This window comes from Hemitrygon akajei, chromosome 19 (assembly GCF_048418815.1).
Source record: "Hemitrygon akajei chromosome 19, sHemAka1.3, whole genome shotgun sequence".
NCBI classification, from domain to species: Eukaryota; Metazoa; Chordata; class Chondrichthyes; order Myliobatiformes; family Dasyatidae; genus Hemitrygon; species Hemitrygon akajei.
In genome coordinates, this window is record NC_133142.1 from 39,213,724 (window position 1) to 39,232,970 (window position 19,247).

The window sequence follows — 19,247 nt, forward strand, 5'->3', positions numbered from 1 at the left end:
ATGGTTCCTTCACCCTACCATTCTTTATCTTCGTCACCAGGACAAATTTATCCCTAACATCCTGCAAGAGAGCCTTAAACATCGACCACATGTCCATAGTGCATTTCCCTGCAAAAACATCATCTCAATTCACACCCGCAAGTTTTAGCCTTATAGCCTCATAATTTACCCTTCCCCAATCAATAATTTTCCTGTCCTCTCTAATTCTATCCTTTTCCATGATAATGCTAAAGGCCAGGGAGCAGTGATCACTGTCCCCCAGATGCTCACCCACTGACAGATCTGTGACCTGACCCGCTTCGTTCCCTAATACTAGATCTAGCATGGCGTTCCCCCTAGTCGGCCTGTCAGCATACTGTGACAGGAATCATCATCACATAGAAGTCTTTGGTACCCACTACTTAAACTTTGCAGATTAAGTCAATTCATAAATATTTAAGTATTTTAAATTGAGTAATAAATTAGAAAACTTTTATGATGTTTTGATAATCTTGGTGCCAATTTATATGAAATGCCCTATTCCTGTGTATCAATCCCATCTCTTCATTCCCTTGATATTCATATATCTATGTAAAAGCCTCTAAACTTCATCAAAATGCCTGCTTCCACTACTATCCCAGTAAACTATTCCAAGCACTACTACTATTGGCATGAAAAAGTTGCCTCCTATGTCAACACACACAAAATGCTGGATCAGTCCCGATGAAGGGTCTTGGCCTGAAAGTTTGACAGTTTATTCCTTTCCATAGATGCTGCCTGGTCTGCTGAGTTCCTCCAGCATTTTGTGTGTGTTGCCTTGGGTTTCCAGCATCTACAGACTTTCTCATGTTTGCCTGTTATGTTGCCTTTCAACTCCCTCCCCCCAAACTTAAGAGTATGTCCTCCATTGTTTGACAAGTCTACTCTGGTGACACAAATCTGATTGTCTACCCTATCTATTTCAGTTCTTCTACCAGGACTCCTTTTCTCAGCTTTTGAAACTCTATGGAGAGCAACCTATGTTCTCCACATCCTTCCTGTTCTGGGGTGACCAGAACTACACACAGTACACTGATTGCAGTTTGACTAAATTTTATATAGCTGCCGCAATATGCTCTTATTCTTGTACTCTACCAACGAATGCAAGCATGTCATATGCCTTCCTTACCATCTTAAGTACTTCCATAGTCACTTCCAGTGAACTGTGGACTTGGACCCCAGGATCCCTTTGTACTTCAATGCTATTAATGGGTGTACCATTGATTGTACTGAACACTTTCTCCTTTTGTTTGACCTGCTAAACTGCAATCCTCACATTCCTTCTGTCACTTCTCTGACCAAATCTGCAACTGATCTATATCTTGTTATGTTCTTTGATAGTCCTTTACACTATCCACAACTTTACAAATCTTGCTGTCAACCACAAACTTGCTAATCCATCCATCTGTACTCTATTCCTTGTCTTTGATATACAGTATAGCACAGACAACAGAGGTTCCAGCTCTGATCCTTGCTGTACAATTCTGGTCATGGATCTCCAGTCAGAATAACAGCCATCGATCCCTACTTTGTCTTTTATGCACAAGCCAGTTCAGAACCCAAATTCTGCCTGGATCCTATGCATCTTTATCTTCTGTAATAATCCTTAATCAATCTTTGATCTAAGGCCTGTGCTTTACAGGAGCACAATTTAGAGCATCCTGACAAGTTATATCTCCATCTGGTATGGCACCAGTAGAGCACTGGACCAGAAGTCCGTACAAAGGACTGAGAACAGCTAAGAGGATCAAAGGGTTTTCCCTACCATCCACTGGAAACAGTTATCAGGAGCGCTGCATACACAGGGTCCTTAGAATAAGGAACCCACCCACAAATCCAATATCCTCTTTGACTTTCTACCATCAGGCTGGAGATAAAAACAAGAATGGTCAGGATGAGAAACGGTTTCATCCCCCAGGTCATTAGGCTTCTGAACTCCCTGCTGCACTGTATTCAAAGTGTCTCTGATTAATCTGTTCCATACCTTACAATATTTAATGTTCATGCAATTTAGTTTGTTACTAAAGGCTGATTTATACTTGCATGTCGCATCTACGCCTTAGGTACCGCGTACTCTACGCCGTACCCCACACCGTAGGGTGACGTGCGCCTCCCAAAAAATTAAAAATTAACTCACAAGTCGCAGCGACGCAGGCTGCAACAACTGTGATTGGTCCGCTTGGTAGCATTGCATTTCCAGTTGCTTCTTCTCCGCCATGTCTGTACATCGATGTGAAATAGATGAACCAAATCATCAAATCTGCCTGCCGACATGCGAAAGTGTTTGAAATGTATTTCCTCATCCATGTCTCTCACGAAGAAACTCAACACAGTGGCATAGAAACCCCACCACCAACTAGCGTTTTGGCGCACACCAACGCATGCTCGCTATGGCATAGAGCGACGCAGAAGTGAAAATCAGGGCTACGGCATAGGCTGCGGCATAACCCGTATACACAATTATAAATCAGCCTTTATATGTCATTCATCTGTAGATTGTATCCTTACCTTCATACGTTGTGTGTGTTCTGTGTACTATTGTGGTATACACCCCGGTTTGAAGAAACATTGTCTCATTTCTAATTGTGTGTGTGTGTGTGTGTGTGTGTGTGTGTGTGTGTGTGTGTGTGTGTGTGTGTGTGTGTGTGTGTGTGTGTGTGTGTGTGTGTGTGTGTGTGTGTGTGTGTGTGTGTGTGTGTGTGTGTGTGTGTGTAGTTAAATGGCAATAAACTATTTGACTTGACTTGACTCATTATGGTTCGGAATGTTATTGCTGACTTCTATTGTTTGTGTGAGTTTTTTTTTCCCTTTTTGCGCATTGGATGTTGGTCTTTTTATTATTATTTTTTATTGTATTCTTTCATATTTCTTGCATTGCAGCTGTCTGTAAGCAAACAAATCTTAAGGTTGGATAGTTTATACATTCTTTAATAATAAATATACTTCAAAACTTTGAAATCTACCATATCAAATGTCTTAATATCTGTCAATGTAGATAATGTCCATTGCCTTAACCTTACCAATTGCCTACTCAAAAAATCAAGTTTGCATGGCATAACCTGCCCCACTCAAAGCTGTTGTGATGGTACCTAAATTGTGTAATTTCTCCAGGCATTTCAAGAACCTTTGGATGTATTAACACCAACGGCTAGTTACACTAAATTTTTGTGGAATGTTGGTAAGAAAACTGATGGCAGAAATCACCAGGGAGTTTAGAAGTAAGGTTTGACGTTCCCTATGGTACCAAACAGTCGTTCATGATGCTATAAAATCACATCATTTCTAATGACATTCCCTGGTAAACCCATGTCCTCTAGATTCCAAAATGCAACCACTTACATGTTTAAGGGTCTACATTCTCAGTAAATAGATTTATGACATATTTAGATTGTGCACTGGGAAGAATATAAATATATTCAAACTCCAAACATTAGAATCAAATATGCTGTGGGACAGCATCTAGGCCATAATTGTCATTGTTTTTTGTTCCACAAGAAGTTAATAGCAACTTGAATGGAGATGAATAAAACCATTTCATTAGCATTAAGTATGCCAGATGAGAAGATACTTCTCATCTAATTAACAAGTCTCAACATTAGATAGTTTATTAAAAAATGAATGTCTAACTTAAAACTGTAACTCTTAAGCTCCATTCCTGCTGTGATAGCAATATGTCAACACTGCTGTGTTTGTCTGTCAAGCTGATTCCCCATGGCATCTTTGCAGTAGTTCAAGTAACAGAAACAAAGTGAAGGAGATAAAGTTAACCAGAACCGATTGTCCTTTCCAATTCCATGCTGCTACTAAGCCAATGCACATTAAAAAAAAACTAACTCTTCATTTAGAGTAAGTTTTGATTCAATTGAAATGAAATGGGTGTTGAAAGTATCCTATAATGATGGAGAATTCCAAATCAACCTAGGGAGATATGAGTTGCAAAGTGGGAGGATCCATGTCAATTTCCTTTCAACAGAAGAGAGCCTCCCTCAGTATGCAGAAATGCTGAAAATGAACAAGTGCTTCACCAGCAACAAACAAGCCATAGTCTGCTTTTTGTTGGACAAATTCCTGAGAGGATTAAAATGCCTGCTGAATAGAATTAAGATATAAATCAGCCACAATCTCACCGAATGATAAAGCAGGCTCAAGGGCCCAAATTCAATACTCATGTTCTTATTGTGTTCTTTATACTTATTGTATTTTTGATATGCTCCATCAGATCCAGAGTAACATTCATTTTGTTCTGTTTCACATTTGTGTACTGATGAATGACAATGAACAATCTTGAATCTTCACTGCTTACAGTTCCAGTCTGAATAATAACTTCATATCATTTCCAATAAGATTATAAGGATGAAAAATATGAGGATTGCACAAATACTGCCATATCTTCATGCAAACAAAATGCTGGTATCCTTTCTTACTCTGCATAAACCAGAGCAAAAAAAGCACAAAACAACACTTTCCTAGATCAACGCCTTCCCTTCAAGATTTTTTCATAATTTTAAAAACTATTAGATTTTTGTCTCTACAATGATAAGATTCTTAATGCAATCTCCAAACTTGTAGCTTCTTGTCTGTGATTTCATTCTGTTGAGTAATTTTTCATGTCTTTGATATTCTGCCTAAAACAGGAAGCAAAGAAATGCAAAAACAAAATGCCAACTGCAACCTAACTGGTATATTTTGTAATGCTCCAGTCTTACATTCAGCTGAGGTGAAATGTGTCTTAGCCTATAAAACAGTATGCTATCTTTGCAAATTGGCTGCATATTAGATTTCTAACATATTTTCTTCATTGAACTCATCAGGAAAGGATACAATCAATCTGCTCCAAATGCTTGATGTATTCTTGGCAAAGAAGCAACTTGATGGGATTTTTTTAAAAATTTCAAAATATTCCAACAAAGTTTGGGATAGATATTTTAGGCCCAAAGAAAAGAACTTCAACTTGTCAAAAGAGTGCGATAAAAACAGGTTGCCTCGTGATTTTCTTTATTCTTCTTTTTCAATGTGGGAGAGCAAATGACGCAAAACATATTGTGCCCTGCTGGTGATGGGATCCACATGACTATGCCATTACTTGAATGTAATCAGATGTATGCTCATCTGAAATACCAGCACAAGGGTAAAGAAATATAACTAGTTGTTTGCCATATCCAACAATGACAGCAAACCTATGCGGGAGAGTTTTTTGATGTGGAAAAGCCAATACATTGGGGCAACGCTCACAAAATGCTGGAGGAACTCAGCAAGCCAGGCAGCCTCTAGGAAAAGAGGACAGTCAACATTTCGGGCAGAAGGGTTTCCTAGATATCGCCTGGCCTGCTGAGTTCCTCGGGCATTTTGTGTGTGTTGCTTGGATTTTCAGCATCTGCAGGTTTTCTCTAGTTTTGTGATTATGTTGGGGCAATTCCATTCCCTTGACCTCAGAAGTCTGGGTCCAGTGGTATGAATAGTTGTTATAACTGGGGTCTTCCTTGGTTATAGTGGATGAGAATGACTTTGTCTGTGCCCTGAGATGTCTTTTGCTCTCCCTGAAGTGTTGCAGAGCTGCCTTCCTGGCCATTGGATATACTACACACATTTCTGGCAAAGTGAGAGCAGAGTCCCTTTCAAAAAGTTTTCCCTGGGAGCTTACAAAATATCTTCACTTAAGCATCTGATTGTGCTTAACAGCTCTTCAAGTTGTGCAGTATTTATATGGGTAGTCATGTGCTGAAATTACCCTGCTCAAGCCTACAAGGGAGCTTCCTGTTCTTTTAAATAGCTCTCACAATAGGTACCAATGAGGAAAAGAACTTAAACTGAACTGGTTCATGGTAATTCATAATGAAGGAAAAATAATATTTCTAAGAGGTTGCTGCAAACTGCCAGACTGCAACTTTGATTTTTTTGTTCAACCTCAATATATAAAAGAGACAGGATTAGATGAGAACAAATCAATTGACAGAATATTTTAATAAAATTAAGTTTTCAACCATAATAAAATTCATTTTAACTGTGCTTAAACATTGTTATTATGATTCTAATTATTATTACTACTGTGGTGTTTGATGCTGCATGACCTGATGAGTTTCTCCATTAAGTTATTTGTTTGCACTGTAATCTGTATATGTCAACAATCACAGTTTCTCTGCAATCTTCCTAGTTCTGCAATCTAGAAAACGCTTTCTTTGAAAAATTGTTGTTTGTTCCCAATTTCCGAACAGATTTCATTTCGTAACTATCAATACAAATACATAGTTTCCAAGTCCATGTGATGTTGTCAGTCCAATTTAATGCTCATTGTTGCTTGATTGCAGTCTATTGAAATGTTGGAATCCTGATACATATTTTTTTAATTTCAGAAGATTGTATTTTATGTATTTCATTTGTATAAGGACTTACAACTTAGGATGCCCTCTTCTGCCTCCTCATTTTCCAGTGGAAAACATGGGCTAGTGTCTGAACATGCGTACAATAGCCAGTAGATGGTGCAAAATAGAAGCACAGAGCTTCTATTCCCTTAAATCTGTTGCTAAAGAGTGATGAGCTCCAGGAATCTGCTCTGAGAAACCCTCATTTTCTCACGTGTCTTGATGATGTCTGCTACATTGGTAGTACTTTCTCCATCTGTAATTTGCTGGGACACAAAGAACCCATACAAAACAGAACAATCCAGTGCCCTCAATCAGAAAAAAACATCACTCTCTGTCTTCTTTCACAAAGACAATTTTGTTTCCAATTAGTTTGCTCACCTGGGATTTCATGTGACCCGACAGAACCAGACTAAACTGCCATGTTGGACTTTGGTAAAAGCCTTGCTAAGGTCTGTATTGAGCATACCAATAAATTAGCTGTGGTTAGTTGTGTGGCTAGGCCTCTACCTCATGTGGTATCGCACTCTTTTGATGAATGTCAGTGATGTTGGTGGATAGTATCATGGATCTGCATTTAAGGATTGGGCTATTAAGTTTATGGACTGTTGACATTTTCAGACTTATGGTTTTTATATTCTATGTTTTTATCTCACATTCCTTTTCAGTTTTGTTGTGAGAGGGGAGGGGTTTTGGGGTTGATATTCTTGTTGTACTCTTGTTTTTTTGTACGGCTGAGGGGGTGTTTAGGGGTCAATGTTCTTGTTGCCATTTGTGCAAGGGAAGGGGTGTTTTGAGTCAATGTTCTTGTGTTTTGTGTGGGGAAGGGAGTTTGGAAGTGGATAATTGGGGTGCTATTCTTTTTTGTGCAGGGGATGGGTGTGATGTTTCTCTCTGAATGACTTTCATGTTCTTTCTTTCATTTGTGGCAATCTGGAGAAGACAAATCTCAGACTTGTAGATGGGTGGATATTTTATACTTTGATAAGAAAGTGACCCTTTGAACCTTTGAAATACACTCCTGCCAATCCTCTTAGTCATGTCTTCAAAAAACCTCACTCAAATACATAATTTACCATGCACAACTACACTGAATATTGCTAATCATTTCTTGCCTTTCCAAATACAAATAGATCCTTTCCCTCAGAATTCCCTCCAGCAATTTACTCAGAGGAATTTATCAGAGCATGGATAAGCACTGATACAGAATAGTCAATAAAAATAGGATTCACAACACCTGGAAAGGCAAAAAAAAGTGTGAAATAAGTTTTTATGTAAAATGGAATTGAACTCCGAACTGTAGCCTGGATTTTCATTGCCCTTCAAAATATGTAATGTTCAGAATTCAAATTCAAATTTAGAGCATCACCCTGGATTATTGGAGTTTATGTTTTATTGAACATGGTAAAATTGGATGTGCTTCTTATATTTTTTTCTGATGTTGGAGAGAATGGAGGTTAATGTTCTTTTTATGGTCCTTGTTTTGTCCAGTATAGTTACTCAAAAATAAGTTGGTTGAAGATCTGACAAGAACATTTGGTCTTGAAATTTGATTGTGCATTGCAACTTATTTCACATTCTCTGCAATTGAAAATGTTTCATCTTCCAGTGAACAACAGTATTATTCCCGGGTTGCTTCATGCCACTCTGATATTTCAACCAAATGTTTACCGGCAGGAGTTAAACTTGCATTTATCAGTGATATTTATGACATATTTGCAGCAAGTTGCTCCAAGTGAAACGCAATGGAAATTAGATCACACTGTGCTATCGGGCAACCATTGTAGGATACTCCTGGAATTACTTGTGTATTATTAGCATTAGTCTGGGGATTTCAGGCCTTATTGTGCGGTCCATTAAGCTTTTTGAAGCTTTGATCATCAGAAAACCTTGCAGAGCTTATGTTATTTTGATGCAAAATGTATAAAAGATTATGAACACACCATATTTAAGATTTTATAATCTCAGTAATAAGAACAGTATTTGATGGAATCTTCAGTTTTCAGAAACTCCCACAAATGCAAAGAAATTGAAGTAAGTATGCAGCTCAAGCTACCTTTAAACACCAAAATTCATTTCCTGACTAACTGTCTGTAGCACTCAGAGCCTTTTCACTTTGTTGGACTTGCATAACTCATGTTTCTTCCTTGTGTAAATTACTCACTTCTGGCAAAGCACCATAATAAGCAAAACTAAATCTTCAATTCAAACAGAAGATCTACTTCCAAAACTCCCAACTAGAACTCACTTATGGCCACAAGTTTTACACATCAAATTCAAAGTTAGCCTGGGAAACAATTCAATTGACGTTTGCAACATGATAAGATCAAACCCTGTTAAGTTATTTGCACACTCTAGCCCAAGCTAAATACCTAGTACTGACTTCCTACTTCACTGGAACTTGCCACTTTGTCTTTCAAATGCACAGTCGCGGGCTTTTGGACTTTGCAGAAGATTACAGCTCTCTGAACATTTATTTTTATTTATTTTATTTAATTTGGCTCAGAAAGCTCTGAAGTGAATCATACAGAGTTGTGAGCCCAGTGGTAGTCTTTGTAAATATCCTGTACCGAAACACAGAATGAATAGACACTAAACTGAAATTATTCCTCAGATTAATGTGTTATAAATTGTTCTCAGTCCTCAAGGACATAGCTGTGTAACAGAGGATCTGATGGCTATACTCAAAGTGTGTATTGAAAATGCGCATCTGAAGTGATAAATCCTTTTGGCCAAGAAATTGTCCACCATGCATTTTACCTAGGAGATTTTTCACAAACAATGACATGCTGACTGTTCTCTGACATGTCAAATAAATCACCTTGCCAGATAACATGAGTCGAGCAAACTACAACTGAGTTTGGTTTCAAGAATCCAGCAAATAAAAAAAACACATTTAATCAGCAATGGTGTACTATGAAACAATGTGCCCGAGGCAGTAATAACTAAGACTGTAGAAAGGGTTGTAAACTAAATAGCACGGAGACAAGTGAACAGGTGATGAGAAAATTATGTCTCAACAAAAAGTTAAAACCAAAATTGAAAGAGAATTTTTTTAATCTAAGTAGGTATATGTTACCGTATGCTACCCTGAGATTTATTTTCTTGCGGCTGTTTACAGGAAAAGATTAATAAATGCAATAGAATTGATGAGAAACCATACATAAACAAAGGCTAACAAACAACCAATATGAAAAAGAAGACAAACTGTGCAAATAAAAAAATATTGAGAACATGAGCTGTAAAGAGACTTTGAAAGTGAGTCTGTATATCATAGAATCAGACCAAAGGTGAGGTGAGTCAAGTTATCCATGCTGGTTCAAGAGCCTGATGGTTGTAGGATAATAACTGTTCCTGAACTCGGTGGTGTGGGACTTAAGGGTTCTGTACCTCCTGCCTGATGTTATTAGAAGAAGACAGCATGGTCTAGATGGTACAAAGCAAAATAGCAATTTGGGTCATAATAAGCAGTGATAGGGGGAGATAGCAATTTAACCAGAAATAACATTGCTAGAAAAACTCCCATTGAGTAAAAATGGTAGTTAAAACAAAAATATATCTTTCGATTACTGCAATTTTTAAAAGACTTTGTGACTGGATACTCAGTCAGGAATATAGTCTCGAGTGAGATCAATAGAAATTATATATGAAAGGATTTAAGAATCAAGCATCAGGCATAATCTTATCTAAATAGTGCAGCAACTCAAGCAGCTGTATGGCCAACTCTGGTTCTGTTTCTGAAGTTCTTAACACAACTCTGAAACAATCCAGAAGAATTTTCAAGAATTCTTCTCCACAGCTTATTTCTCACAATGCTACATCAACTGCAAAGCTTCAAGCTGTTTGCAGAGAAATAGACACTGGATTTTTTTTCACAGCATATAACATACCTCACCAACTAATAAGCATTGTGCATTCAATAACAGAATAGCACCCATTTAGCTTTGATTACAAACAGAACCAAACATACTTTAATTTTTTGAGATAGTGGGATGATTATATTTGCAAGTATTTACATATTTTTGCCTATGCAGTCATGGATGCTCTACATGTTTATTTCAAGTTCAAAAAGAGATTTAGGTTACCACTAAGACAAACTGTGACTCAATAGATGAACAGCAGGAAGAGAATGGATAAACCAGCTTAATGATTCGAGGAAAGTAGAAATTCTTGAGCAAAGAAAATAAAGCATCAAGCTGCTTTGAACGGCTGTCATCAGAAGGCTGCTGGCTCAAGTCGCTGCCCTCGGAGGAGCCACTGTGTCCCGTGTTCTCAGAGGTGTTATTGAAAGACTGAGATTTATGGATGGGACTGTAGTTCAAGCTAACTGTAATTCATATTGGCCTTTTTCAGTTCTACGTTTTTCTCATGTTGTCACCCATTCCTGCTTGTTGCAGATTGGCGGACTGGCGGTTTGGGTGATCTGTTAGCTTTTGTATGAGGGTGGAGTTGAGGGTGTTTGGGGTTTGTGAGGTGTTGTTCCTTGTTTTCATGCAGGGGGAAACTAATGTCTTTCTTTCAACTACTTATATGGTTTTCTATATCTTATAGCTTTTGTTGTTCCTCGATCATTTCGTTGAGTCTGACTCTTCGTCACCTCATGGATGATAGGGCATAGGGTTTTCATGGCAAGATATGGAAGTAGATTGCCAAGCCTTTCTTCTGCACAGATACTGCTGCTGCCCAGGTTGGGAACCACTGGGTTTGAACTCAGGACTATCTGTCCTGAAGTCCAGTGCTGATGCCACTACACCACCAGCCAACCCATTCTGTAGCTACAGAAGACAAGTTCTAGAAATGTATACATGCTTTGATAATAAAAAAAAGAAACTTTCAACAGAATTCACTGCCTCTTTTCTCTGATCTCCAAAAGCAGAGTAATGACAGGAAATGGTTCCTGGATCATCAGCACCCTTCAAAAGTTCTACCAAGCTCATTACAAAGTCCCAGTGCTAACCATTACCCTCTCCACAACAAATGAAAATCAACTAAATTTACAAGCAAGAGTCCATAGATATGAGAAGGAAAGGAACACCATCTCTTGTGAGATCAAAGGCCCTAATAGTAACTGTAGTGCCAATAACAATTTTTCTTTTATTTTAAAAAATCAAGTAAACAGCAGGAACCTAGAACCTTTCTGTTCTAGGGAGTCAGTCCTGAGGGAAGCTATCATCAGCAGAGTTTGCAAGTGACACCTATTAACCTGCTTGTGTTTTGTCAGGAAACCTTTTGCATTTGACTTAATTTTAGCCTTGATACAAACATGCAAAGAAACAGCTAAACTCCAAGGATGAGTCAATTAAAACATTAAAAGGCAAAATGTGGATATTAATTGAGTTATTCAGAGTTAAGTACCAAGAAAGCTGCAAGGATAAAAGAGGGATGATGAGAAATAGAAAACTTAAAAAATTAAAAAATGAAGAGTTAATAAAACTCACTGTATTTCAGACTGTGGCATTGTTTTACAATGCAAAGAGTGAGCAACAAATAAATAGGAAAATACTTGAACAATATTGACTCAGGAAGTGTGGAATCAGGATCCCAAGTCATTCATCACCAGGAACAGTATAAAATATAAAGGAAATAACACTGCACTAACAAGTGAAATACTGGAGAACAGGATATAAATCACCAAAGTCCAGCTTGTTCACCTGTCAACATGTTGTTTCAAAAAGGTTTATGAGATGTAGTCACCATTGTCAAAGCCAATGTTTATTGCCTATCGCTATTGCACTTGAGGAGCTGATGAGCATGATAAAATGATAATGGTAGTGTTGTTCTAATATAACACACAATCTCTATTTATTAATTAATTTACAATATATGATACAAAGAAAATATAATACTACAGAACTTGGTGAATTACAGGTCAAGTGTCATTGTTTTCATCTCCAACATGCAAAGTTTATCCTGTATCATGCCAGAAATTGCGGATAGCTACATCCAAAATAAAGTGATCTCAAAAATCCACATGAATTATATTTGACCTGCAATATGCTGACCACAAAAGGAAAATAAGTGGCAAAAATTATACTAGTCAAACAGAGATGAGAAAACATAACAAAGGATATTCTTTCCACTGGAGTCAGATTCTACAGCTTCAAAGGCTCTCTTTATTGACCAAGTAGGCTGAATGTCAAGACAGAACCATAAATTAGGGCATTAACATAATCTCTAAAATATTAACTACTTTCTGTAACTAGCAGTAGCAAGGATCATTCACAAAGATATCACGAATCTGGCAGTTTCACAATAATTATGAAGTTCAATGGGAGATTCACAAGTGATTCATTTTAGTTGATACACTAGATTTTGCAGTCAAACATAAATGTAAAAAGTGCTCTCCATCATTGCTTTATAAAACAAAGTGCACGTTCTCATGACAGCACTTATACAATTAAGCACAAACATCAGCAGGTTGGTGTCCAAGTTGTCCTACTCTTTTTGGTACGGTAGACTTCCATGACAACAACCCATTACATGAATTAGAAAATGGAAGAATGTTTTCATTCTGGTCATGGTGAATTCCTGAAGAAGCAGTAAGTTTAAATTAATGCGACGACATGTTGTGCAAATTAACTTCTATTTGCCTGTCACTTTAATTCTCCATTGCATTCCTGCTCTAACCTTTGTCTTTGACGTGCAGTTTTCAGTGAAATTTAATCTAATCTAATGCAACAGAACTTGATTTTCCAATTCAATACATTATAAACTCACACAATGAATTCAACCGTTTCAGATAATCAGCCATTCTGGACATTTCTCACAATTCCATCATTTTATTGTTTTCTCACTCCTTTTCTATTAATCTCAAATTTATTCATTAGTTCAAAGTTCAAAGTAAGTTTATTATCAAAATACTAATATGTATACAACCCTGAGATTCATTGTCTTGTGGGCATGCTCAATAAAACTATAGAACAACAACCATGACAGAATCAATGAAATACCACAACAACTTGGGTGTCCAACCAGTGTGCAAAAGATAGCAACTTGTGCAAATACAGAAAGAAAGAAATAATAATAATAAGTAAATAATCAATAAATATCGAGAACATGAGATGAAACATCCTTGAAAGTTAGTCAATGTGTTATGGGAACATTTCAATGATGGGGCAAGTGAAGTTGAATGCAGTTACTCCTTTTGGTTCAAAAGCCTTATGGTTAAGGGTAGTAACTGTTCCTGAACCTGCTGGTGTGAGTTCAGAGGATACTGTACCTTCTTCCTGATGGCAGCAGTGAAAAGAGAGCATGTCCTGTCTGGTGGGGGTCATGAAGATGTGCTCAATGAAGGGGAGGGTTTTACCTGTGATGGACTGAGCCATATCCACACACATTTTGTATGATTTCCCATTTAAGGGCGTTAGTTTTTCCATTGCCGGCTGTGATGCAGTCAGTCAATATACTTTCCACTACACATCTACAGAAGTTTGTCAAAGTTTTAGATGTCATGCTGAATCTTTGTAAACTCCTAAGGAAGTAGAGGTGCTACCGTGCTTTCTTCGCAGTTGCTTTTAATGTGCTGGGCCCAGGATAGGCCCTGCAAAATATTAACAACAAAGAACCTAAAGTTGCAGACCCTCTCTACATCTGATCCTCCAATGAGGACTGGCTCATGAGCCGCTGATTTCCTCCTCCTGAACTCAATAATTAGTTCCTTGGTCTTCCAAATATTGAGTGAGAGGCGATTGTTGTGGCACCACTCAGCCAGATTTTCAAGCTCCTTTCTAAATGCTGATTCATCGCCACCTTTGATTCTGCCTATGACTGTGGTGTTGTCAGCAAACTTCAATGTGATGTTGGAGCTGCGCTTAGCTACACAGCCATGGGTGTAAAGGGAGTAGAGCAGGGGGCTAAGCACTCAGCCATGTGGTGCATCAGTGCTGATGGAGATTGTGCGAAGATGATGTTACCACTCTGAACAGATTGTAATCTGCAAGTGAGGATATTGAGGATCCAATTGCACAGGAAGGTATTGAGGCCAAGGTCTTATTATTTCTAAGGGATGATGATATTGAATGCTGATCTGTAGTCGATAAAGGGCATACTGATGTATGTATATTTGCTGTCCAGATGTTTCAGTGTTAAGTGAAAAGCCAATGAAATGGCATCTGCTGTGGACCTGTTGCTCCAGTAGGTAAATTGGAGCAGATCCAAGTTATTTCCCCTCATCTCCACTACCTCCACCTTTTAGTCAATATGACAACTTGGGTCATTCAATTTTCTGCATCCCTACCCTGTAATGCATCTTCCCTTTGTTCAGCAATGTATGAAGAACTTAGTCTGCCATTTTTGTCAGACATTAAATAATTTGTGAAGGTGAGGAGGAATTCATCATAATCTTGTTGTTGTAGCTCAATTAAATAATGAGGGATAAAAACAGGAAATAACCCATGGCAGTCAATAAGCTGTAAGTGTGTATTTTGGAAGGTAATATTTAGCAAGAAAATTTAGATCATATTCCTGAGCTTTGGTTGATTTTCCATCAAACCATGAATAGACATATCTGAATAGGAGTGGGAAGTGGAATTAAAATGGGTGGCTACTAGGAGATCCTGCTTGTTCTGGCTGATGGAGCATAGGTGCTCAGCGAAGCAGTCTCCCAATCTCCGGCAGAAAAAAGCAGGATCTTCCAGTGGCCAGCCATTTTAATTCCACTTCCCATTCCCATTCAGTTATGTCTATCCATGGCTTCCTCCAGTGTAGTGATGAGGTCACACTTAGATTGGAGGAACAAACCCTTATTTTCTATCTGGGTGGATTCCAACCCGATGGCATGAACATCGATTTCTTGAACTTCTGGAAATGCCCCCTCCCTCTCTTTCACCTTTCCTTTCCCCATGCTCTTTTCCCTCTCTGACCTTATCTCCTTGCTCACCCATCACCTCCCCTCTTTTCTTTCTTCCATGGACTTCTGTCCTCTTCTACCAGACTTACCCTTCTCCGGCCCTATATCTCTTTCATCAATCAACTTCCCGGCACTTTACTTCATCCGTCCCCCTTCAGGTTTCACCTGTCACGTTGTGTTTCTCCCCACCCTTTTAAATCTACTCCTCAGCGTCTTCTCTCCAGCCCTGCCGAGAGGTCTCACCCCGAAACGTCAACTGTACGTTTTTCCATAGATGCTACCTGGCTGCCGAGTTCCGTCAGCATCTTGTGTGTGTTCAAATCTCAAACAGAATGTTTTCTTCAAAATGCTCAAAGTGGGGAGGTGGAGAACATGTGGCAGATTGAGCTGGTCGGAATCATGAAGGATGATCCAATGAATACACAGGCCAATGAGGTGGGCTAGGGATCAGGTTAGAATTTAGTGACAGGGATTTAGGGGAGTTAGAGGACAGGTTGGAGTCCGCTCTGTTTGAAGGTCAGTGGTTTGGAATTGGTCGGATGGCAGCAGATCAGCAAGGAATGAGGGTCGGTGACCCGTTAGGTAAGCAAATGTTTCCTATGGTTGGAGAGTCTAAGACCAGAGGACACAGCTGCAGAATAGAGGGGTGTCCTTTTAGAATGGAGGTGAGGAGGAATTTCTTCAGCCAGAGAGTGGTGAATCTGTGGAATTCTTTGCCATCGGCAGCATAGAGGCCAAGCCTGTATGTTTATTTAAGGCAGAGGTTGAAGATTCTTGATTGGTCAGGAATGAAGGGATACAAGGAGAAGGCAGGAGATTGGGGCTGAGCGGAAAAATGAATCAGTCATGATGAGATGGTGGAGCACACACGATGGGTCAAATGACCTAGTTCCACTCCTATGTCTTAAGGTCTTATGGAATCATTAAACTGGAATTCAAGGCCTCATTCTCTGTTGCTTGAGGCCTGGAGTTCAGGTCCCCATTTGTCATTTTCTGCAAATCCTGGATGGATACCAAAGGTCAAAGTCTATAGGGTGATCATAATTGAAGCCTGAAATTGGAAGTCCAGATTGTAGCTCAAAGGTCAATCGGAAAACCAGTTTGAAGCCCAACAATCCAGAAGTCGAGCCCCAGTGGCCAGAAACGTGAGTCTGCAAAGCTCTGCGAGTCCAATTGGGATGTTGAAGGCCCAAAGCCTGCAATTCCATGAGTCTGCTTGAGACTGGAGGCCCAGATAGCCTATCCTAGAGTAACGGTGGGTAGGAGGGAGGCATGGGGCTTGTTTTAATGTTGTTGTGTTCTGTGTTGTTCAGTCAGGCATGGTGGGCATGCTATTTTGGAGCCAAAATGTGGGGCAACACTTGCGGCTTACCCCCAGCACATCCCTAGGGTGTGTTAATTGTTAACGCTCATGATGCATTTCACTGTATGTTTTGATATACATCTGATGAATAAATATGAATTTGAATCTATATGGCTGCCACAGTAAATGGAACTATTTACTCTGAAGATGAGTAATTAGTTCCATTTACTGTGGCAGCCATATACCAAATTGGAAGTATATACGAATCACAATAATCACTTTACATAGAATCATAGAAACATAGAAAACATACAGCACAATACAGGCCCATTGGCCCACAAAGCTGTGTCGAACATGTCCTTACCTTAGAACTACCTAGGCTTTACCCATAGCCTTCTATTTTTCTAAGCTCCATGTAGCCATCCAGGAGTCTCTTAAAGTACCCTATCACTTCCACCTCCACCACTTCCGCCGGAAGCCCATTCCACATACTCACCACTCTTTGCGTAAAAAAACCTACCCCTGACATCTCCTCTGTACCTACTTCCAAGCACCTTAAAATTATGTTGTGGTAGCTACTTCAGGCCTGTGAAAAAGCCTCTGACTATCCACACGATCAATGCCTCTCATCATCTTATACACCTCTATCAGGTCACCTCTCATCTTTTGTCGCCCCAAGGAGAAAAAGCTGAGTTCATTCAACCTATTCTCATAAGGCATGCTCCCCAATCCAGGCAACATCCTTGTAAATCTCCTCTGCACCCTTTCTATGGTTTCCACATCCTTCCTATAGTGAGGCGACCAGAACTGAGCACAGTACACCAAGTGGGGTCTGACCAGAGTCCTATATAGCTGCAACATTACCTCTTGGCTCTTAAAGTCAATCCCATGATTGATGAAGGCCAATGGACCATATGCCTTCTTAACTACAGAGTCAACCTGCGTAGCAGCTTTGAGTGTCCTATGAACTCGGAACCCAAGATCCCTTTGATCCTCCACACTGCCAAGAGTCTTACCATTAATGGTAAGACTTTAAAGAGACTATCTGAGAAGATATGCACACACCGAATACAACCACAAGCTGTTCTCATCCAAAGCATATGCTGATAGTTTTATTTTAAGTATATTCTATAAGATAGAACTTTCAATCTCTAAATACCTGCCCTTAGACTAGCCCTTTTTTTCAGTAATACTTGGGCCCATGGGTATGTTGAGAACATGTTTCTTTCCACAAGAAAGCAAGTTAAGAGACATACCATAAAAAACCAGCTGTCCTCTTGCTGTGTTCTTTCCTCTTGAATTTTCAGCTGTGCATTCGTATGTGCCTGAATCCCTCTGCTGGAAGTTTGGGATTTCAAGTACACCATAAGTTTTGTTTGCTTTGATCTTGTCTGGAAATGGACCACCAATTTTTCTCCAGCTGATTGTTGGGACTGGGCTGAAATGGGTAAAATGCAAATTTCTAATCAATGACAATTATTAAACAATAATGTTTTTTTTTAAATCAGGAAACCAGGATTCTTCCAAACTCTTCATCAATATCAGCCAGAAATACATTATACAATGTTAACAACTGGTCATTAGTTCTATGATCAATGCCTCAAAATTCAATTGTATAAGGTGTACTTTGGTGCAATATACTTAAAAACCAATTTCCTTCTGCAATGCAATTTTAACACTTGCTGGTTGTTTCACTTCCCTCTGGAAATGCAGAATAGGGGTGAGATTTGTTCCCCATGGTAAAGTATCTAATATCATGGATTCAGGAGAGGACATCATTCTCTTTGCAGTACCTAGTACATTTGGATCCTAGAAGAACTTGCCCATGCTGTCCTGAGACCAACCGCCTATAAGCAGTTTTGCAATAACATGATTTTCATAAATTTATGCAGCAGAGAGATCCCAACTGATTAAATTCCTCACATTTTAAAAAAATTCTTTCACAGCAGGTCACCACATGCTTCCCACCATGTCCCTAGCTCCACATCCTGTCATGCTATTCAAAAGCAATGCTGTAGCAACTTCTGCTCATTACTCTCCTTTCCCCTTTAAATCCTGCCCTCACTCCAACCCCGAGAAATAAGCTTTACCAATTTCCATTTTCTGACTACCTAAATTCTGTCTGCACGTTCCTGGTAAATGTCTCCATCTCACCCTCCCATCACTTACTTCAACCACTTGGTGTGATCAATCATGATATCAGAAGAAGTAGGAACAAGAGTAGGCTGCTGGCTCTTTGAGCTTTCTCTGACATTAATTATGGTTTACCTCAGCACTGTAGTCCAGCACTATCATATAGACTTGATGTCCAAATATAAATCTCCACAGCACTCTATTGATGAGAATTCTAAACGTTCACCAGCCTCTGAGTGAAGACATTTCTCCTTCTCATGGTCCTAACTGGCCTACCTGTAATTCTTAAATGTGTCTGCAGGCCTGCCAGCCTCCCCATACGCATCAATTAGCAGGAAGCATTCTTCCAAACACTACACTGCCAACCTGCTTAAGAAGTTTATAAGTTTGAAATTTTCTGTGGAATGTTCTTATTCTTCTAAAATTTAAAGATTACTGTCCACATCTACCCATTCTCTCTTCGTATGGCAAGTTGCCATTCCAGGAATCATGGTGGGTTTTCAAATATATCCTTCCTCAGACAAGGGAATCAAAATTGCATGAAATATTCCACGTGTTCATTCTTCATGAATCCACACATTTTTGC

At 39.1% G+C, this 19,247-nt stretch overlaps 1 protein-coding gene across 9 annotated transcripts in view; it reads right to left on the reverse strand.

Moving 5' to 3' along the window:
* Window positions 1-19,247, reverse strand: part of LOC140741889 (contactin-4-like) — a 2,152,419-nt gene that overhangs the window by 572,057 nt on the left and 1,561,115 nt on the right. For all 9 annotated transcript variants that reach the window (XM_073072410.1, XM_073072411.1, XM_073072416.1 and 6 more), the window contains one exon: window positions 17,785-17,966. In XM_073072410.1, coding sequence (XP_072928511.1) covers window positions 17,785-17,966 — 182 coding nt within the window. The remainder of the gene's footprint in view (window positions 1-17,784; window positions 17,967-19,247) is intronic.